We start from the raw sequence: 22,654 nt of genomic DNA, 5'->3' as shown, positions 1-22,654 counted from the left end.
CAGAGGGACCTGGGGGTCCATATTCACAAATCTTTGAAAGTGCCACGGCAAGTTGGTGAGGCGGTTCAGAAAGCGTATGGGATATTTGGCTTTGTAAACAGGGCCATTGAATACAAAAACAAGGAAGTTACACTAAACCTTTACAAATCACTAGTTAGGCCTTGGCTGGAGTATTGTGTACAGTTCTGGGCACCACACTTTAGGAAGGATGTCAAGGCCTTGGAGAGGGTGCAGAGGAGGTTGACCAGGATGGTACCAGGGATGAGGGACTTCAGTTATGTGGAGAGATTGGAGAAGCTGGGATTGTTCCCCTTAGAGCAGAGAAGGTTAAGAGGAGACCTAATAGAGGTGTTCAAAATGATGAGGGGTTTTGACCGAGCAAGTGAGATAAATTGTTCACTCTGGCAAGTGGGTCAGTAACCAAAGGTCTCAGATTTAAAATAGTTGCTAAAAGAACTAGCGGGGAATGAGGAGAATTGTTTTCACACAGAGGGTTGTTAAGGTCTGGAACGCACCATCTGAAAGGATGCTGGAATCAGGTTCCACAGGAACTTTCAAATGGTAATTGGACATGTACTTGAAGAGGACTAGTTTGCAGAGTTCTGGGGATAAAGCTGGGGTTTGGGACTAAATTGGACAGCTCTTTCAAAGAGCTGGCACAGACACGATGGGCTGAATCACCTCTTTCTGTGGTGTTAGATTATATGATCAGTGTGAACACGCTGGTGTCTCTTAAGTTTCTTAGAGCTTTTAAAGCTCTTCCTACAGTCAGAACATTTCACGGATTCTCGTCAGTGTGAACAAGCTGGTGTGACCGTAGGGTGGATGACTAAGTGTATCCCTTCCCATACACGGACCTGGTGAACGTCCACTCTCCAGTGTGATCTCGCTGGTGTCCCTTCCGCTCCCGGGAGCTTTTAAAACTCTTCCCACAGTCAGAACATTTAAAGGGTTTCTCTCCAGTGTGAACTCGCTGATGTGTCAGCAGGTTGGACGAATGAGTGAATCCCTTCTCACACATGGAGCAGGTAAATGGCCTCTCCCCAGTGTGAACTCGCTCGTGTGCCAACAGATTGCAGGACCGAGCGAATCGCTTCCCGCACACGGAGCAGGTGAACGGCCTCTCCCCAGTGTGTAGGTGTCGGTGTCGCTTCAGCTCCCGGGTGCGTTTAAAGCTCTTCCCACAGTCAGAACATTTAAAGGGTCTTCCGTCAGTGTGAACAAGCTGGTGTGACAGGAGGGTGGATGACTCAGTGAATCCCTTCCCACATTCGGTGCAGGTGAACGGCATCTCCCCAGTGTGGAGGTGCTGGTGTCTCAGCAGGTTGGTTGACCGAGCAAATCCTTTTCCACACACGGAGCAGGTGAACGGCCTCTCCCCAGTGTGAGCTCGCTGGTGTCCCTTCAGCTCCCCAGAGCTTTTAAAGCTCTTCCCACATTGAGAACATTTAAATGGTCTCTCATCAGTGTGAGCAAGCTGGTGTCTCAGCAGGTTGGATGAATCAGTGAATCCCTTCCCACACACAGAGCAGGTGAACGGCCTCTCCCCAGTGTGAGCACGCTGGTGTATTGTCAGAATCCCGGAGCTTTTAAAGCTCTTCCCACAATCAGAACATATAAACGGTCTCTCATCAGTGTGAACAAGCTGGTGTGCCTTCAGCTGCCCGGGGCTTTTAAAACTCTTACTACAGTCAGAGCATGTAAACGGTCTCTCCCCAGTGTGAGTTCGCTGGTGTTGCTTCAGAGCCCCGGAGCTTTTAAAGCTCTTCCCGCACTCAGAGCAGTTAAATTGCCTCTCCCCAGTGTGAACAAGGTGGTGTCTCAGCAGGTGGGATGGATAAACAAATCCCTTCCCACACACGGAGCAGGTGAACGGACTGTCCCCGGTGTGACTGCGCCAATGAACTTCCGACGCAGACGGGGAACTGAATCCATTCCCGGCGTCCCCAACTTGACCCAGTGTCGCCAGGTCAGGCGATCGGCTGAATCTGCGTCCACACACGGAACTCGTGCGCGGTTTGTCATCGCTGCGATCGCTGCTTTCTCCTTCCATGTGCAAAGGCCGATGATATTCAGGTCCTAATGAATCGAGCGACTTTGTCTGATCTTGACGTGATGTTTGGTCTGAGCCTCCTGTCTGTAAATGTTCCACTTCTAAAACCCTGTAAAACGAGTTGAGAAAGGGGTAAGAGGGAGAATGTTGCCTCCTGTTCCCCTTTCCCAGCCCAAGGGCAGTGAAGCTGAGTTTCAGGCTCCAGCTGCTGCACAGGTTGAAAGGATGCAATACCCACAAGCCCCCGCGCTCCGGCCGCCGCAGAGTTGTGGCTGACATCGCGCATGCGCCACATGGCCCCGCCCCCTCCTGCTCCACAGGCGCCGGCCCGCACTGCGCATGCTCAGGACACCACCCCTCCCCCCAGCCATCTATCTCTGTACGGCGCCTGCGCGCTGGCGGCCTGTGCCGGGCTCCGCGGCGGGCGCTGATTCTCGGCCGAGGCCCTGGGCGGCGGCCTGCGCATGCTCGGCAAGACACGCTCCGGACATGAGCCGCTACCGCGCCTGCGCGGGGGCCCCACCTGGGGCATTCTGGGGAAGGTCCGGGTCACCGTCCGAGAGCCCGGATGGCCGGCGGATTGTGAGCTTTATGAGGTTTTTTAAAATATATATATATCGTGAAGAGAAGTGCGGGCAGGGAGATAAAAATAAAGAAAATACAAACCGGAGCGCCCTCCCGGCACCGAGCGGGGCGGATTGAGCAGCCGCAGCCCGGCTTCTGCTGCAGGGAGTGGGACTGGGCACGTCATCAACTCCAGGGCGAGGACTGACGTGAGCTCCGACCAATAGGGAGAGTGGGCGGAGCTTGGAGGACTGAGGTGGCGGCGGGTTCCTCCAACCAATCGGGGTGGCTGAGGGGCGGGACCTCCGCCGCCTGGTTCTCCCGCTGCTGATACAAGTGTCAGGCAGCAGAGGGCGCTCGACTGGGTTTAGGGCTCAGGCACGTTGGTGGAGCAGAGCAGAGCAGAGGGAACTTTACTCTGCGCTGGGCTTCAGCCCCTCAGCACTGCACTGGACTGTTTGATGGGACAGTGCAGAGGGAGCTTTACTCTGTATATAACCCGTGCTGTACCTGCCCTCGAAGTGTTTGATGTGACAGTGTAGAGGGAGCTTTACTCTGTATCTAACCCGTGCTGCACCTGCCCTGGGAGTGTTTGATGGGACAGTGTAGAGGGAGCTTTACTCTGTATCTAACCCGTACTGTACCTGGCCTGGGAGTGTTTGATGGGACAGTGTAGAAGGAGCTTTACTCTGTATCTAACCCATGCTGCACCTGCCCTGGGAGTGTTTGATGGGACAGTGTAGAGGGAGCTTTACTCTGTATCTAACCCGTGCTGCACCTGCCCTGGGAGTGTTTGATGGGACAGTGTAGAAGGAGCTTTACTCTGTATCTAACCCATGCTGCACCTGCCCTGGGAGTGTTTGATGGGACAGTGTAGAGGGGGCTTTACTCTGTATCTAACCCGTGCTGTACATGTCCTGGGAGTGTTTGATGGGACAGTGTAGAAGGAGCTTTACTCTGTATCTAACCCGTGCTGTACCTGCCCTGGGAGTGTTTGATGGATCAGTGTAGAGGGAGCTTTACTCTGTATCTAACCCATGCTGTACCTGTCCTGGGAGTGTGTGATGGGACAGTGTAGAGGGAGCTTTACTCTGTATCTAACCCATGCTGTACCTGCCCTGGGAGTGTTTGAAGCTGCTGGGTTTAACCCCCAGTACTTCTGAGCGCAGGAGGACCCAACAATTTCCAATGTGAGACTGTCAGGGGAGGTGGATTCTGGGAGAGATTAGGTTGTTAAACAGACACTGTCCCTACAATGTAAAATAATATTGTTTTAGCAACAAGTATTTCTGTAGAGGCTTTTAATCCATTTTGCAGATAAAGATTTATTTTAATTCATTTTTGGGATGTGGGCGTCACTAGCAAGGCCAACATATATTACATACATACGTAGGATATACGGCACAGAAACAGGCCATTCGGCCCAACCAGTCCATGCCGGTGTTTATGCTTCACTTGAGCCTCGTACCATCTTTCCTCATCGAAATCGATCAGCATAACCCTCTATTCCCTTCTCCCTCATATGCTTGTCCAGCCTCCCCTTAAATGCATCGATACTATTCACTTCAACCACTCCCTGTGGCAGCGAGTTCCACATTCTCACCACTCTCTGGGTAAAGAAGTTTCTTCTGAATTCCCTGTTGGATTTCTTGGTGACTATCTTATATTGATGGCCTCTGGTTATGCTCTTCCCCACAAGTGGAAACTTTCTCTCTGTATCCACTCTATCAAAACTTTTCATAATTTTAAAGACCTCTATTCGGTCACCCCTCAGCCTTTTTACAAGAGAAGAGACCCAGCCTGTTCATCCTTTCCTGATCTGTATACCCTCGCATTTCTGGTATCATCCTTGTAAATCTTCTCTGCACCCTCTCCAGTGCCTCTATATCCTTTTTATAATATGGTGACCAGAACTGTACGCAGTACTCCAAGTGTGGCCTGGCCAAGGTTCGATACAGGTTTAGCATAACTTCCCTACTTTTCAATTCTATACCTCTAGAAATAAACACTAGTGCTTGGTTTGCTTTTTTTATGGCCTTGCTAACCTGTGTCGCAACGTTTAGTGATTTGTGTATTTGTACTCCGAGATCCCTTTGTTCCTCTACCCCACCTAGACTCACACCCTCCAAGTGATAACTGACCTCCCCATTCTTCCTACCAAAATGTAATACCTCACATTTATCTGTGTTGAACTTCATTTGCCAATTATATGCTCATTCTGCAAGTTCATTAATGTCCTCCTGTAATTTGTTGCAGGCCTCCTCAGTATTGACTAGCCCCCCCCCCCCAATTTGGTGTCATGTGCAAATTTAGAAATTGAGTTTTTGATTCCAAAGTCTAAATCGTTAATGTAAATTGTGAACAGCAGTGGTCTCAGCACTGATCCTTGTGGAATGCCACTACCCATCATACATTGCCAATCCTCAGGTTCCCGTTGAGAAGCTGATGATGGGCCGCCTTCTTCAACCGCTGCAGTCCGTGTGGTGAAAGTACTCCCACAATGCTGTCAGGTAAGGAGTTACATGATTCCCAACCAGGATTGGTGAAGGAACGGTGATATATGTCCAAGTCAGGATGGTGTGTGGCTTGCTGGTAAACTTGGAGGTGATGGTGCTCCCATGCACCGATTTCCCTTGTCCTTCTAGGTGGTGGAAGTCATGGGCTTGGGAGGTTCTGTCAAAGTTGCAGATGTATAAAGCCCCTCTCCTTCTCCCCCAGCTCTCTCTCTCTCCTCCCATAGAGGCCAGAGTCTTGTGTAGGCAGGTTCCCTTCCCTGAAGGACATTTGGATTTCCAGAAGGCATTCGATAAGGTGCCACATAAAAGGTTACTGCACAAGAGCTCACGTGATTGGGGGTAATATATTAGCATGGATAGAGGATTGGCTAACTAACAGAAAAGAGAGAGTCGGGATAAATGGGTCATTTTCCGGTTGGCAAACGGTAACTAGTGGGGCACCACAGGGATCAGTGCCGGGGCCTCAACTATTTACAATCTATATTAATGACTTGGATGAAGGGACCGAGTGTAATGTAGCCAAATTTGCTGATGATACAAAGATAGGTGGGAAAGCAAGTTGTGAAGAGGGCACAAAGAATCCACAAAGGGATAGAGACAGGCTAAGTGAGTGGGCAAACATTTGGCAGATGGAGTATAATGTGGGAGAGTGTGAGGTTATCCACTTTGGTAGGAAAAATAAAAAAGCAAATTATTATTTAAATGGAGAGAGACTACAAAATGCTGCAGTACAGAGGGACCTGGGATCCTTGTGCATGAAACACAAAAAGTTAGCATGTAGGTACAGCAAGTAATCAGGAAGGCAAATGGAATGTTGGCCTTTATTTTAAGGGGTTGGAGTATAAAAGCAGGGAAGTCCTGCTACAACTGTACAAGGTATTGGTGAGACCACACCTGGAGTACTGCGTACAGTTTTGGTCTCCGTATTTAAGGAAGGATATACTTGCATTGGAGGCAGTTCAGAGAAGGTTCACGAGGTTGATTCCTGAGATGAGGGTGTTGTCTTATGAAGAAAGGTTGAGCAGGCTGGGCCTGTACTCATTGGAGTTTAGAAGAATGAGAGGAGATCTTATTGAAACATATAAGATACTGAGGGGCTCAACAAGGTAGATGCAGAGAGGATGTTTCCCCTCGTGGGGAAATCTAGAACTAGGGGGCATAGTTTCAGAATAAGGGGTCGCCCATTTAAAACTGAGATGAGGAGGAATTTTTTCTCTCAGAGGGTCGTAAATCTGTGGAGTTCTCTGCCCCAGAGAGCTATGGAGGCTGGGTCATTGAATATATTTAAGGTGGAGATAGACAGATTTTTGAACAATAAGGGAGTGAAGGGTTATGGGGAGCGGGCAGGGAAATGGAGCTGAGACCAAGATCAGATCAGCCATGATCTCATTAAATGGCGGAGCAGGCTCGAGGGGCCAAGTGGCCGACTCCTGCTCCTATTTCTTATGTTCTTATTAGTGAACCAGTTGAGTTTTTATGACAATCTGGCAGCTTTCATGGTCACTTGTTTCTGGTGCTGGCCCCACAAATGACCAGATTCATTGAGCACAATTTCACTAACTGCCTTTCCTTTTTTGTGGGTTCTCTCTCACGCTTCCTTTTTCCTATTTTGAATTCATTTTACAGGGTATTAGAAGGGGAGGATTGGCAAACAGGAAGCTCAAACTAAACATCACGTCAAGAGTAACTTGCTTCATCAGGACTTGAATATCATCGGCCTTTGAACATGGAAGCAAAAAGCACCATTCACAGCGGGGAGAAACCGTACACGTTTTCTGTGTGTGGACGAGGCTTCAGCCAATCCTCCAGCCTATTGAGACACAAGCGCATTCACACCGGGGAGAGGCTGTTCACCTGCTCTGAGTGTGGGAAGGGCTTCACTAATTCATCTCACCTACTGATACACCAGCAAGTTCACACTGGGGAGAGGCCGTTCACCTGCCCTGTGTGTGAGAAGAGGTTCACTCGTTCATCCCACCTGCAGACACACCAGCTTGTTCACACTGATAAGAGACCCTTTAAATGTTCTGACTGTGAGAAGAGCTTTAAAAGCAAAAAGGATTTGCTGAGACACCAGCGAGTTCACACTGGGGAGAGGACGTTCACCTGCTCCATGTGTGGGCAGCGATTCACTCAGTCATGCACTCTGCTGACACACCAACACTGGGGAGATTCCGTTCACCTGCTCTGTGTGTGGGAAGGGATTCGCTTGTTCATCGTACTTGCTGAGACACCAGGGAGTTCACACTGGGGAGAGATCGTTCACCTGCTTATTGTGTGGGAAGGGATTCATTCAGTCATCCACCCTGGTGACACACCAGCAAGTTCACACTGCGGAGAGGCCATTCACCTGCTCCGTGTGTGGGAAGGGATTCACTCAGTCATCCAACCTCCTGACACACCAGCGAGTTCACACTGGGGAGAGACCGTTCACCTGCCTGTTTGGGAAGGGATTCACTCAGTCATCCGACCTCCTGACACACCACCGTGTTCACACTGGGGAGAGGCCGTTCACCTGCTCTGACTGTGGGAAGGGATTCAGTCATTCATCCAACCTGCTGACACACCAGCGAGTTCACACCGGGGAAAGGCCGTTCCCCTGCTCCGTGTGTGGGAAGGGATTCATTCGTTCATCCCACCTGCTGAGACACCAGCGAGTTCACATGTGCCTGCAGGGGTTGAATTCTGCTGTTATTGCTGCTGTTAATCACATCCAGGACTGAACCATGTTCATTCTGACAGTTTGACTTTGTTTCTGCTGATGTTAATAACTCCTATAACTGGGCTGGAGTTTAATTTTCTGTTTAGATGTCGGGTAAATCAGCTTTGTTTTAAACACATTGTTGTAGATTTTTTCTTGCCCAGCTGAGTGTTTAGCATCACCTGGCTGGAGCTCAGAAAGGACAATCTGGGGGGAGGATCGTACGGCGGGAACAGAACTTCAGCCTGGACACAGTCCTTCAGGGCCACACTGAGAGGGGCAAACGGCACTTTGGTCTTTCTCGTCTCTCTTCACTGACAGCAAAGTCCATGCGTGGGTTAATCTTGAGGCGTGTGTGAAACTTGTCCCAGCCGCTCTCTTCCATGGTTCAGAGCTCCTAGGCAGGGAACAGAAGACTCCTTTACAACTGTGTTTAGAGTCGGGAAGAACAACGGTGAATGCTGGGAACGTGCTGTCAAATCAGAGATTGGTGTAAAACTGCGATCTGTTCCTGACTGAAAGTGAAATGGCAGGTTTAAGATTCCAGTCTAAAAATGACTGGTAATTATTCTATGAACATTTAACATGTTTGTGTGACAGTCCTGAGTCTACCATTTTAAGGCAGGTTAAAATAAATTGGTTAAATTCTGCATTAAAAAGCAGATGGAAGAGTTCACAGGAGCCTGTTAACTGCTGGTACAATTATACAACAGACATTTGGTCTCCAGATAAAGAAGGACCTGCAGCGTGTTTCCAGGAATTCCCTATTTTATTGATGTGTGTGTGTTAGACACCAGGATAACTAAAAATACACAACCCGGAACATCCACGGGGGTGCGATCCCAACAGTTACTCTGGGATCACTCCCGCTGTGGAACTCCACCACTGACCCTGCTGAAGGTTGTAGGCTCAGGGAGTGGGGCCTCCAGGAGTGAAGTGTAAGAAAGCTGGGTTTCAGTATCCTGACAAATGCATGGCAAGGAACCCGAGGAATCCTTACTGAGGAACCGTCTGGGGTTTTACCGGCCAGCGTAGGTCTCGGGGTGAATGATTCCTGACTCCCCGAACTGTCTTACATTGAATCCAGTTCAGATCAAGATGAGTTCAGTTTATAGGAGAATAGGGACAAATATCACCCACAATTGAGGGAGTCAGAAGCAGCCATTAGAGAAGCTCAGAGATCTTTTGGAAGATGGTGCACAATTGTGGTAATAATAGTAAAAGCTTTTCCAGCTACGTCAGGAGTCAGAAGACATAGTTACACAGAGTTACATAGAATTACAGAGTCTACAGCACAGGAACAGGCCATTCGGCCCAACTGGTCAATGCCGGTGTTTCTGCTCCACACGAGTCTCCTCCCACCACTCTTCATCTAACCCTATTAGCATATCCTTCTATTCCTTTCTCCCTCATGTGCTTATCTACCTTCCCCATGAATGTATCTGTGTTATTCGCCTCAACTACTCCTTGTGGTAGCACGTTCCACATTCTGACCTCTCTTTGGGTAAAGAAGTTTCCCCTGAATTCCCCATTGGATTTATTAGAGACTGTGTTATATTTATGACCTGTAGTTTTGGACTCCCCCACAAGTGGAAACATTTTCTCCAGGTCCACCCTCTATAACCTTTTCATCATCTTAAAGACCTCGATCAGGTCACCCATCGGCCTTCTCTTTATTCTAGAGAAAAGAGCCCCAGCCTGTTCAGCCTTTCCTGATAAGTATAACCTCTCAGTTCTAGGATCATCCTTGCAAAACCTTTTTCCACCTTCTCCAGTGTCTCTATATCCTTTTTATAATATGGAGACCAGAACTGTTCACAGTACACCAAGTGTGGTCTAACCAAGGTTCGATACAAGTTTAACATAACTTTTCTGCTTTTCAATTCTATCCCTCCCTTCCCTCTAGAAATGATCCCCAGTCCATTGTTTGCTCCTGTTATGGCCTCATTAACCTGCATCGCTACTTTTAGTGATTTGTGTATCTGGACCCCGAGATCCCTTTACATAAGAACATAAGAAATAGGAGCAGGAGTAGGCCATACGGCCCCTCGGGCCTGCTCCGCCATTCAATAGGATCATGGCTGATCTGAATCTAGACTCACGTCCACTTCCCTGCCCTCTCCCCGTAACCCCTAATTCCCTTATCTGCTAGGAAACTGTCTATCTCCATTTTAACTTTATTTAATGTTGCAGCTTCCACAGCTCTCTGGGGTAGCAAATTCCATAGATTTACTACCCTCTGAGTGAAGAAGTTTCTCCTCATCTCAGTTTTGAAAGGGCAGCCCCTTATTCTAAGATTATGCCCCCTAGTTCTAATCTCACCCATCAGTGGAAACATCCTCACCGCATCCACCCGATCAAGCCCCCTCACAATCTTATATGTTTCAATAAGATCGCCTCTCATTCTTCTGAACTCCAATGAGTAGAGTCCCAACCTACTCAACCTTTCCTCATACATCAACCCCCTCATCTCTGGAATCAACCGAGTGAACCTTCTCTGAACCGCCTCGAGAGCAAGTATATCTTCTTAAATATGGAAACCAAAACTGCACGCAGTATTCCAGGTGTGACCTCACCAATACCCTGTATAACTGCAGCAAGACTTCTCTGTTTTTATACTCCATCCCCCTTGCAATAAAAGCCAAGATTCCATTGGCCTTCCTGATCACCTGCTGCACCTGCATACTAACTTTTTGTGTTTCATGCACCAGGACCCCCAGATCCCTTTGTACTGTAGCACTTTGCAGTTTCTCTCCATTTAGATAATAACTTGCTCTTTGATTTTTTCTGCCAAAGTGCATAACCTCACACTTTCCAACATTATATTGCATCTGCCAAATCTCTGCCCACTCACTTAGCCTGTCTATGTTGTTTTGCAGGTTTTTTTATGTCCTCCTCACTCACTACTTTCCCTCCCATCTTTGTATCGTCGGCAAACTTGGACATGTTGCACTCGGTCCCCTCCTCCAAATCGTTAATATAGATTGTAAAGAGTTGGGGTCCCATCACTGACCCCTGCGGAACACCACTAGTTACTGATTGCCAGCCCGAGAACGAACCATTTATCCCAACTCTTTGTTTTCTGTTAGATAGCCAATCTTCCACCCATGCCAGTATATTACCCCCAATCCCGTGATTTTTTTATCTTGATCAGTAATCTTTTGTGTGGAACCTTGTCAAATGCCTTTTGGAAGTCCAAATACACCACATCCACTGGTTCCCCTTTATCCACCCTGTATGTTACATCCTCAAAGAATTCGAGCAAATTTGTCAAACATGACCTCCCCTTCATAAAACCATGCTGACTCTGTCCTATTAAATTATGTTTATCCAAATGCTCTGTTACTGTTTCCTTAATAATGGACTCCAACATTTTGCCAACCACAGATGTTAGGCTAACTGGTCTATAGTTTCCAGCTTTTTGTCTACTTCCCTTCTTAAATAAGGGTGTTACATTAGCAGTTTTCCAATCTGCCGGAACCTTTCCTGAGTCCAGGGAGTTCTGGAAAATGATCACCAATGCATCCACAATCCCTACCGCCACTTCTCTCAAGACCCTAGGATGTAGACCATCAGGTCCGGTGGATTTATCCGTCTAAAGTCCCATTATTTTACTGAGTACCATCTCCTTAGTGATTTTAATCGTGTTTAGCTCCTCCCCCCCCCCCCATTGCCCCCTGTTTGTCCAGTGTTGGGATATTTTTAGTGTCCTCTACTGTAAAGACTGATACAAAATATTTGTTCAGCGTCTTTGCCATCTCCATGATCCCCACCACTAGTTTCCGGTCCCATCCTCTAAGGGACCAAAGTTCACTTTAGCCACCCTTTTTCTTTTTATATAGCTGTAGAAACTCTTACTATCTGTTTTTATATTTTTTGCTACTTTACTTTCATAATCTATCTTCCCTTTCTTAATTAATCTTTTAGTTATTGTTTGCTGGCTTTTAAATGCTTCCCAATCTTCTATCCTCCCACTAGATTTGGCTAATTTATATGCCCTTGTTTTCATAAGAACATAAGAAATAGGAGCAGGAGTAGGCCATTCGGCCCCTCGAGCCTGCTCCGCCATTCAATAAGATCATGGCTGATCTGATCCTAACCGCCAATCCACTATCATAGAACCATCTCCTGAATCTAACAGAATTAGACACACAAAATAGGAGCAGGATCAGGCTACACAGCCCCTGGGCCCGCTCCGCTACCCACAGGGCCATGACCGATCCGAACCTAGATTCATGTCCAAATTCCTGCCCGCTCCCCGTAACCCTTAATTCCCTTTACTTCTAGGAAACTGTCTATTTCTGTTTTAAATTTATGTAATGATGTAGCTTCTACAGCTTTTTGGGGCAGCATATTCCATGGACCTACCACCCTCTGAGTGAAGTAGTTCCTCCTCATCTCAGTTTTGAAAGAGCAGCCCCTTATTCTAAGACTATGCCCCCTAGTTCTAGTTTCACACATCATCCGGAACATCTTCCCCGCATCCACCCGATCCAACCCCTTCACAATCTTATATGTTTCAATAAGATCGCCTCTCATTCTTCTGAACTCCAATGAGTAGAGTCCCAATCTACTCAACCTCACCTCATATGTCCATCCCCTCATCCCCGGGATTAACCGAGTGAACCTTCTTTGTACTGACTCGAGAGCAAGTATGTCCTTTCTTAAGTATGGACACCAAAACTGTACGCAGTATTCCAGGTGCGGTCTCACCAATACCTTGTACAACTGAAGCAATACCTCCCTATTTTTATATTCTGTCCCCCTAGCAATGAAAGCCAACATTCCATTGGCCTTCTTAATCACTTGCTGCACCTGCATACTAACCTTTTGAGTTTCGTGCACCAGGACCCCCAGATCCCTTTGTACTTCAGTACTTTCCAGTTTCTTGCCATTAAGATAATAACTTGCTCTACGATTTTTCCTGCCAAAGTGCATAACCTCACACTTTCCAGTATTGTATTCCATCTGCCAAATCTCTGCCCACTTACTTAGCCTGTCTATGTCCCCTTGCAGGTTTTTTATGTCCTCCTCACTCACTACTTTCCCTCCCATCTTAGTATCATCTGCAAACTTTGATATGTTACACTCGGTCCCCTCCTCCAAATCGTTAATATATATTGTAACAAGTTGGGGACCCAGCACTGACCCCTGCGGAACACCACTAGTTACTGGTTGCCAGTCTGAGAATGAACCATTTATCCCAACTCTCTGCCTTCTGTTAGAGAGCCAATCCTCTATCCATGCCAGAATATTACCCCCAATCCTGTGATTTTTTATCTTAAGCAATAACCTTTTGTGTGGCACCTTGTCAAATGCCTTTTGGAAGCCTAAATACACTACGTCCACTGGTTCCCCTTTATCCACCCTATATGTTACTTCCTCAAAGAACTGCAGCAAATTTGTCAAACATGACTTCCCCTTCATAAAACCATGCTGACTTTGTCCTATTAAATTATGATTATCCAAATGTCCTTTTACTGTCTCCTTAATAATGGACTCCAAAATTTTACCTACCACAGATGTTAGGCTAACCGGTCTATAGTTTCCAGCCTTCTGTCTACTGCCCTTTTTAAATAAGGGTGTTACATTAGCAGTTTTTCAGTCTGCCGGGACCTTTGCTGAGCCCAGGGAGTTTTGGAAAATTATTACCAATGCATCCACAATCCCTACCGCCACTTCCCTCAAGACCCTAGGATGTAAGCCATCAGGTCCAGGTGATTTATCCACCTTGAGTCCCATTATTTTACCGAGTACCACTTCCTTAGTGATTTTGATCGTGTTTAGCTCCTCCCCCCCTTTAGCCCCCTGTTTGTGGGACCGCACCTGGAATACTGCGTACAGTATTCGAATACTATCCTTTATTACTTTACTAAGCCACGAATGGCTGTCTTTTCTTTTCCTCCCCTTTTTCCTCAGTGGAATATATTTACCTTGAAAGATGTGAAATATCTTCTTGAATGTAGACCACTGCTCTTGTACCATCTTACACTTTAATCAGTTTTCCCAGTCCACTTTGCTCCTCTCCCCCATTTAGATTCTTATTTTCTAAGTAGTATGTGGCCTTCTTATTATTCCTACCAAAATGCACCACCTTTCTTAAAATTCATGTGCTAATTGCCCTCTCATTCTGGAAGTCTTGCATTTTTTAAATATGCGTTCTTGGGATGTGGGCGTCGCTGGCAAGGCCAGCATTTATTGCCCATCCCTAGTTGCCCTTGTGAAGGTGGTGGTGAGCCGCCTTCTTGAACCACTGCAGTCCGTGTGATGAAGGTACTCCCACAGTGCTGTTAGAGAGGGAGTTTTACCCATGATTTTGTCACAGTCTTCCTCAGTATTAACTCTACCTCCCAATTTGGTGTCATTGACAAATTTTGGAATTGTACCTCTGATTCCCGAGTCCAAACCGTTTCTGTAAATGGTGAACAACAGTGATCCCAGCACCGAACCCTGTGGAACACCACGTCCCACCTTTTGTCAGTCTGAGTAGCTACTCCCAACCCCTACTCTCTGTTTTCTGTTTTGTAACCAGCTTGCTATCCATAAACAGTTTGTAAGATCGACAAGATGACCCAGGTCAGGCCGTGTGGAGTGAAGGGCCAGGCAGCAGAATGGATGGAAATCTGGCTGCAAAACAGAAATCAGAGGGTTGGAGTTAAGGGAAGTTTGTTGCGATCTTTCCATCCATTCTGTTGCCTGACCTTTGACTCCACACGGCCTGACCGTGGTCATCTTGTAGACCGTACATACTGCAGACACAGTGCACCAGTGGTGGAGGGGGTGGATATTGAGTCCTGTGGCAGGGGCGCTGATGAAGTGGATTTCTCTGTCCGTGAGTTTTGAGGCATCGCTAGTGGAGTTTTTCACCACTTTCCACCTTTAAAAACAACCTTGCTGCCAGTTTATTAAAGCCATTAACAGCCGCTCGGGTGGGACACACCAATAAATGAGGCCTTGTTTCCCTCAGAATGACAGGCCTGAACCCGAGTTAGAAAACATTTAGTAATTAAACCAGACTGGGCAGGGCCTGAGGTGCGAGTTAGTAATGGAAAATTGGTGGCCAGCGTACTTCACACCAGGGCTGAGGATCTGGGGACTCGGGTTTCTGTATCATTTATTAATTCATTTAGTTTATTGCCCAATCTCAATCAGACTGGCGGGTCATCTTGCTGTCCGGCGGAGGTGAGGTTCCCCAGTGGAGGGCTCTCTACGCGGGCGTCCTTCCCTGCACCATTGGGGATCTGGGGTGGAGACTGTTGCAGGGAGCTGTTGTGTGCAACAGTTTTTAAGCTGCTTTCCGGACTCCAAGGCCAGATGTGATGTTTGCGGCCTAGAGGAGTCCATGGGCCGTGTATATATTCAGTGTGAGAGGTTGCAGCCCCTGTATAGTTACCTGAAGAGGCTGCTCCTCAACTCTTGATTACACTTTAGCCCCACGCTCCTAATCTTTGCCCACCCGGTGCGGAGGGGTGTGGGTAAGTCGGAGGATCTTCTCCTGGACCTGCTCTTGGGCCTGGCGAAAACAGTAATTTGTAGGCCCAGGATGGGCGGGGTCCATAGGGGGTCACTCTGGCAGCCTGCCTCTCTCCCGTGGTCTTGTTCCTGCCCGGGTGGCCCTGGAGAGGGAGCAGGCGGTGTCCACCGGTTCACTTGATACCTTCCTCGACTGGTGGGCACGGAAGGTTAAAGAGGTGATAATCGATCCTCACAATCACATTGTGAATCAATTATTAATTGTGTGTGTGTCACAAATACATTCCTTCTATTTTGATACAAAAGCTGTACTAGACATGTTGAACTACTACGATAGCAAAATACTGCAGATGCTGGAAATCCGAAATAACAACAGAAAATGCTGGAAAAACTCAGCAGGCCAGGCAACATCCGTGGAGAGAAATTAGAGTTGACGTCAACTCTAATTTCTCTCCACGGATGTTGCCTGGCCTACTGAGTTTTTCCAGCATTTTCTGATGTTAAACTACTAGTTATTTAATCAGGGCTGCAGCTGCTGAAAGGTTGACTGTACTGAGGTTTGTGGCCAGAGCTGGCAGACGTGTTGTTCTGAAGTCTGATATCTCACACCTGAAGAGTCTGTTTATGTTGTGTTGTAATGACCTTTTTCTGTTGCCTGGTGTCAGAAATAGAAATCAAAGGGAGATGATGCCCCACTCTGTTAATCAACTCTTTGACACATTTCCATGCATTTCCTTTCTTAATTTACAAAGATCACAACTCCATTAGTGAACAATGAATTACCAGTCTGCTACTTTTTAGTGAGGCTTGAAAGGATTCGCTGTGAAGCTACACCTGCCCATCTGTCTGTGTGTCACTGTGTTTGGATTGTGTTAGACAACAGTCCTAATATCTCGCCTACATACATTACAATTTTTGAAATGTTAGATTGTACTTGGAAGAAGTTGAGTTTGAATCTGACAATTCTGAAATTGGGAGCTGTTAATGATTTCAGTTTTTCATGTAACTATATAATGATGTGATCAGTCAAAGCAAATTAAAAGATGCTGCTATTTACTGAACACAACTGAATAATTCTACAAGGATCCTATCGCAGTCTTCCTCAGTATTAACTACATCCCCCAATTTAGTGTCATCAGCAAATTTTGAAATTGTACCTCTGATTCCCAAGTCCAAATCATTCATATAAATGGTGAACAACAGTGGCCACAGCACCGATCCCCATGGAACACCACTTCCCACCTTCCACCCGTCTGAGTAAATACCTTTAACTCATCCCGTTACTATAACTGGGCTTGTCTCGCCTTTGCTTTTCCTAACTTTTCACCCTGTAGAAATTGGTTCTTACTTTACACCAAGGAAAGAGTCTGAGAGCAGGAGCAGTCAAACAACAACAGCTGTGAAACCGCTAACATGACGTCACAACCAGGGAAGGAGCTGATTGGTAAGTTAGACCTGGTGAGTATTTCTACAGTCCAGTCGTTAAAGTGAAAGGAAGGTCTCTAGTTTAGAGTAAGTAGTGTTTAAAGGGAAATAAGGTCCCTAGTGTATTTAATATTCTTTAATTTAAAGGAAGTAAAGGGAGTAAATTAAGGGTAGGACATGGCAGGGCAGCTCAGCACCGTGGAGTGCTCCTCCTGTGCTATGTGGGAAGTCAGGGACACTTTTGGTGTCCAGGGCGAACACATGTGCAAGAAGTGTCTCCAGCTGCAGCTACTCGAAACCCACAGCTGGAGTCACTGTGGAGTATCCGCAAAGCTGAGATCTTCGTGGATAGCACGTTTAACGAGGTGGTCACACCGCAGGTAAAGAGTGCACAGGCAGGCAGGAAATGGGTGACCACCAGACAGAGGAAAAGAACTAGGAAGGTAGTGCAGGAGTCGCCTGGGTCCACCTCCCTCTCCAACAGATTTTCCATTTTGTATACTGCTGGGGGAGATGGTTTCTCAGGGGAATGCAGCAAGAGCCAAGTCCGTGGCACTACAAGTGGCTCAGCTACACAGGAGGGGAGGAAAAAGAGTGGGAGAGCAATAGTGATAGGGGATTCTATCGTAAGGGGAACAGATAGACGTTTCTGTGGCTGCAGACGTGACTCCCGGATGGTATGTTGCCTCCCTGGTGCCAGGGTCATGGATATCACTGAACGGCTGCGGGGCATTCTGAAGGGGGAGGGCAAATTGTCAGAGGTTGTGGTTCACATTGGGACCAATGACATGGGCAGAAAGAGGGATGAGGTCCTGCAACAAGAATTTAGGGAGCTAGGTAGCAGATTAAAAAACAGGACCTCAAAGGTTGTAATCTCTGGATTACTCCCGGTACCGCATGCCAGTGAGTATAGGAATAGGAGGATAGAGCAGATGAATGCATGGCTGAAGAGTTGGTGCAGGAGGGAGGGCTTTAGTTTCCTGGATCATTGGGTTTGTTTCTGGGGAAGGTGGGACTTGTACAAGTCGGATGGGTTGCACCTGAACCGGAATGGGACCAACATCCTTGCGGGGAAGTTTGCTTGTACTGTTGGGGGGGGTTTAAACTAACTTGGCAGGGGAATGGGATACGGAGTGGAGCTATAGTAGAGGGTGATGCACAGCCAAATATAGAGGAAAAAAGAAGTCAGCGCAAATATGTAATGGCACAAGGGAGTATGGCAAGGCTGGATGGCATTTATTTTAATGCAAGGAGTCTTGCGAGTAAGGCAGATGAATTGAAGGCGTTGATGAACACATGGGAGCATGATATTGTTGCTATCACAGAGACATGGCTGAGGGAGGGGCAGGACTGGCAGCTCAATATTCCGGGGTATAGAATCTTCAGGCGAGACAGAGGGGGGAGTAAAAGAGGAGGGGGGTGTCGCAATATTAATCAAGGAGTCAATTACTGCTGTAAGGAGGGATGATATCTTAGCAGGTTCCTCTAATGAGCAAGCACTGAGTGCGAGTCAGCAGAGAGTGCTGTGAGTTTGGGTAAGTGTGAGAGTTCTTTAATTGTTATTTCTCTTTAAATCATTCTTGATAAGATTACTTAAGCAGTTTAAGTAAAGGGGAAAAGTTAAATATTTGGGATTCTGTTGGTTTAAGAAGAGTAAAACAAGGTAACACTGCAGTAGGAGTAAATTGGCACAGCAGGCAGTGGAAACCAGTTCTCTAACCAATCAGCAGGGGTGACTCATTTGGCTGTAAACAAACAAACAGTATAAAAAGACCAGTGCTAGTGCGAGCAAGCACTAAGTGCGAGTCAGCAGAGAGTGCTGTGAGTTTGGGTAAGTGTGATTTAGGGTAAGTGGGGTGTTAGGTGCTCTTTTCAAACTTCAACTCTGTTGTGCAGAGTGACTGTTGGTAAACCATTCAACTGGTGTAGTTAGAGGGATTGATTTAATTTAAATCCACTTAATTAAAGGGGATACTAGCATCTATAAACGGGCAGAGGGTGTCCATAACTAACAATAAAAAATTTAATTAATTACATAGAATGGAGCAGGTGATGTGTTACTGTTGCGAGATGTGGGAGCCGGTGGACCCCATTGAGGCTCATGGTGATTACATCTGTGACAAGTGTCTGCTGCTACAGCAACTCCAGCTCCGTGTTGATGAGCTGGAGTCTGAGCTTCAGACACTGCGACACATCAGGGAGGGGGAGAAGTACCTGGACTCTGTGTTTCAGGAGGTGATCACAACTATGAAGTTAATTAATTCAGATGTAGCCCATGGTCAGGGACAGGACGGTGTGACTACGAGTGAGGCAGGTACGGGAATCCAGGAGGTAGTGTTGGAGGAGCCGCAGCCCTTGCTCTTGTCCAACAGGTTCGAGGTTCTTACTCCCTGTGGGGACAGGAGCAGGGACTGCAGGGAGGATGAGCAACCTGGCCACAGCACCGTGGAACGGGGGGCCATTCAAGAGGGGGGAGTAAATAGAAATGCTGTAGTGGTAGGGGATAGTATTATTAGGGGGATAGATAGAGTTCTCTGCAGCCGAGAGCGAGAGTCCTGAAGGCTGTGTTGCCTACCTGGTGCCAGGGTTAAGGACATCTCCTCTGGGCTGGAAAGAAACTTGCAGTGGGAGGGGGTGGATCCAGTTGTCGTGGTCCATGTTGGTACAAACGACGTAGATAGGACTAGGAAGCCAGTTCTGTTAAAGGAGTATGAGCAGCTAGGGGTCAAATTATAAAAAAAAACCTCAAGGGTACCTGAGCCACGAGCAAATTTGGCTAGGACAAATAAAATTAGAGAATTAAATGCATGGCTCAAAGACTGGTGTGGGAGAAATGGGTTTTGCTTCCTGGGACACTGGCACCAGTACTGGGGCAGGAGGGAGCTGTTCCATTGGGACGGGCTTCACTTGGCCAGTGCTGGGACTAGAGTCCTGGCGAATCATATAACTAGGGCTGTAGAGAGGGCTTTAAACTAACTAGTGGGGGGGAGGTTCCTAGAGAGCAAATAATAAAAATGACAGCAGAGAAGGTCACAGACTTAGGTAGCAGTGGGGAAATTAAAAACCAGAGCATGTCAGGAAGGGGCAGAAGGTATGGAGTAAAAGGTAAAGTAATAAAAAGGGCAAAAGCAGGAACTAAGTGTCACAAAACATATTTGAAAGTTCTCTATCTGAATGCACGTAGCATTCGTAACAAAATAGATGAGTTAATGGCACAAATAATTACATATGGGTATGATCTTGTGGCCATTACAGAAACATGGCTGCAGGGTGACAATGCCTGGGAATTAAACATACCAGGATATTTAACGATCAGGAAGGACAGGCAGGAAGGAAGGGGAGGTGGGGTGGCTATGTTAATAAAGGAAGGAATCACTGTAATATAGAGAAATGATATTGGGTCAAAAGATCAGGATAATGAAACAGTTTGGGTGGAGGTAAGGAATAATAAGGGGAAAAAAACACTAGTGGGCATAGTCTATAGGCCTCCGAACAGTTGCAACTCTGTTGGATGGAGTATCATTCAGGAAATAGTTGAGGCTTGTAATAAGGGAACATCTATAATTATGGGGGATTTTTACTATCATATTAATTGGACAAATCAAATTGGACAGGGCAGCCTTGAGGATGAGTTAATTGAGTGTATTAGGGATGGGTTTCTTGAGCAGTATGTAACTGAACCGACCAGGGGGCAAGCAACCTTAGATCTGGTCCTGTGTAACAAGACAGGATTAATTTAAAATGTCCTAGTAAAGGATCCCCTTGGAATGAGTGACCATAACATGGTTGAATTCCATATTCAATTAGAGGGTGAGAAGGTTGGATCTCAAACAAGCGTGCTAAGCTTGAGTAAAGGAGACTATGAAGGTATGAGAGCGGAATTGAGTGGAGTGGATTGGGAAAATAGATTAAAGGGTAAGACGATACATGATCAGTGGTGTACATTTAAGGAGTTATTTTACAACTTCCAAAAAATATATATTCCACTGAGAAGAAAAGGGTGTAAAAGAAAAGACAGCCATCCGTGGCTAAGTAAAGAAATTAAGGATAGTATTCGACTAAAAACAAGGGCATATAAGGTAGCCAAATCTAGTGGGAGGATAGAGGATTGGGAAAACTTTAAAAGACAGCAAAAAATAACAAAAAAATTGATTAAGAAAGGGAAGATAGATTATGAAAGTAAATTAGCAAAAAATATAAAAACAGATAGTAAGAGTTTTTATAGTTATATAAAAAGAAAAAGGGTGGCTAAAGTAAATGTTGGTCCCTTAGAGGATGAGACCGGGAAATTAATGGTGGGAAATATGGAGATGGCAAAAACACTGAATGAATATTTTGTATCAGTCTTTACAGTAGAGGACACTAAGAATATCCCCACACTGGACAAACAGGGGGCTATAGGGGAGGAGGAGCTAAACACGATCAAAATCACTAAGGAAGTGGTACTCGGTAAAATAATGGGACTCAAGGCAGATAAATGACCTGGACCTGATGGCTTACATCCTAGGGTCTTGAGGGAAGTGAAGGTAGGGATTGTGGATGCATTGGTAATAATTTTCCAAAACACACTGGACTCAGCAAAGGTCCCGGCAGACTGGAAAACTGCTAATTTAACACCCTTATTTAAAAAGGGCAGTAGACAGAAGGCTGCAAACTATAGACCAGTTAGCCTAACATCTGTGGTAGGTAAAATTTTGGAGTCCATTATTAAGGAGACAGTAACAGGACATTTGGATAAACATAATTTAATAGGACAAAGTCAGCATGGTTTTACGAAGGGGAAGTCATGTTTGACAAATTTGCTGGAGTTCTTTGAGGAAGTAACATATAGGGTGGATAAAGGTGAACCAGTGGACGTAGTGTATTTAGACTTCCAAAAGGCATTTGACAAGGTGCCACACAAAAGATTATTGCTTAAGATAAAAAATCATGGGATTGGGGGTAATATTCTGGCATGGATAGAGGATTGGCTATCAAACAGAAGGCAGAGAGTTCGGATAAATGGTTCATTCTCAGACTGGCAATCAGTAACTAGTGGTGTTTCGCAGGGGTCAGTGCTGTGTCCCCAACTCTTTACAATCTATATTAACGATTTGGAGGAGGGGACCGAGTGTAACATATCAAAGTTTGCAGATGATACTAAGATGGGAGGGAAAGTAGTGAGTGAGGAGGACATAAAAAACCTGCAAGGGGACATAGACAGGCTAAGTAAGTGGGCAGAGATTTGGCAGATGGAATACAATGCTGGAAAGTGTGAGGTTATGCACTTTGGCAGGAAAAATTGTAGAGCAAGTTATTATCTTAATGGCAAGAAACTGGAAAGTACTGAAGTACAAAGGGATCTGGGGGTCCTGGTGCACGAAACTCAAAAGGTTAGTATGCAGGTGCAGCAAGTGATTAAGAAGGCCAATGGAATGTTGGCTTTCATTGCTAGGGGTATAGAATATAAAAATAGGGAGGTATTGCTTCAGTTGTACAAGGTATTGGTGAGACCGCACCTGGAATACTGCATACAGTTTTGGTGTCCATACTTAAGAAAAGACATACTTGCTCTCGAGTCAGTAATAAGAAGGTTCACTCGGTTAATCCCGGGGATGAGGGGATGGACATATGAGGAGAGGTTGAGTAGATTGGGACTCTACTCATTGGAGTTCAGAAGAATGAGAGGCGATCTTATTGAAACATATAAGATTGTGAAGGGTTTGGATCGGGTGGATGCGGGGAGGATGTTCCTGATGATGGGTGAAACTAAAACTAGGGGGCATAGTCTTAGAATAAGGGGCTGCTCTTTCAAAACTGAGATGAGGAGGAACTACTTCACTCAGAGGGTGGTAGGTCCATGGAATATGCTGCCCCAAAAAGTTGTAGAAGCTACATCATTACATGAATTTAAAACAGAAATAGACAGTTTCCTAGAAGTAA

General features: G+C 46.3%; 1 protein-coding gene across 1 annotated transcript in view; it reads right to left on the bottom strand.

Moving 5' to 3' along the window:
• Positions 1-675: 675 nt before the first annotated feature.
• Positions 676-22,654, bottom strand: part of LOC147118558 (uncharacterized) — a 186,792-nt gene continuing 164,813 nt past the window's right edge. The window contains 2 exon segments of the mRNA XM_085983936.1: positions 676-960; positions 962-1,093. Of these exon segments, the coding sequence (XP_085840062.1) occupies positions 769-960; positions 962-1,093 (324 nt within the window). The 3' untranslated portion in view covers positions 676-768.

Source organism: Somniosus microcephalus, chromosome 4 (assembly GCF_052327205.1).
Source record: "Somniosus microcephalus isolate GS21.2 chromosome 4, FLI_Smic_1.0, whole genome shotgun sequence".
Classification (NCBI taxonomy): Eukaryota; Metazoa; Chordata; class Chondrichthyes; order Squaliformes; family Somniosidae; genus Somniosus; species Somniosus microcephalus.
This window is presented reverse-complemented; position numbering and strand designations above follow the sequence as displayed.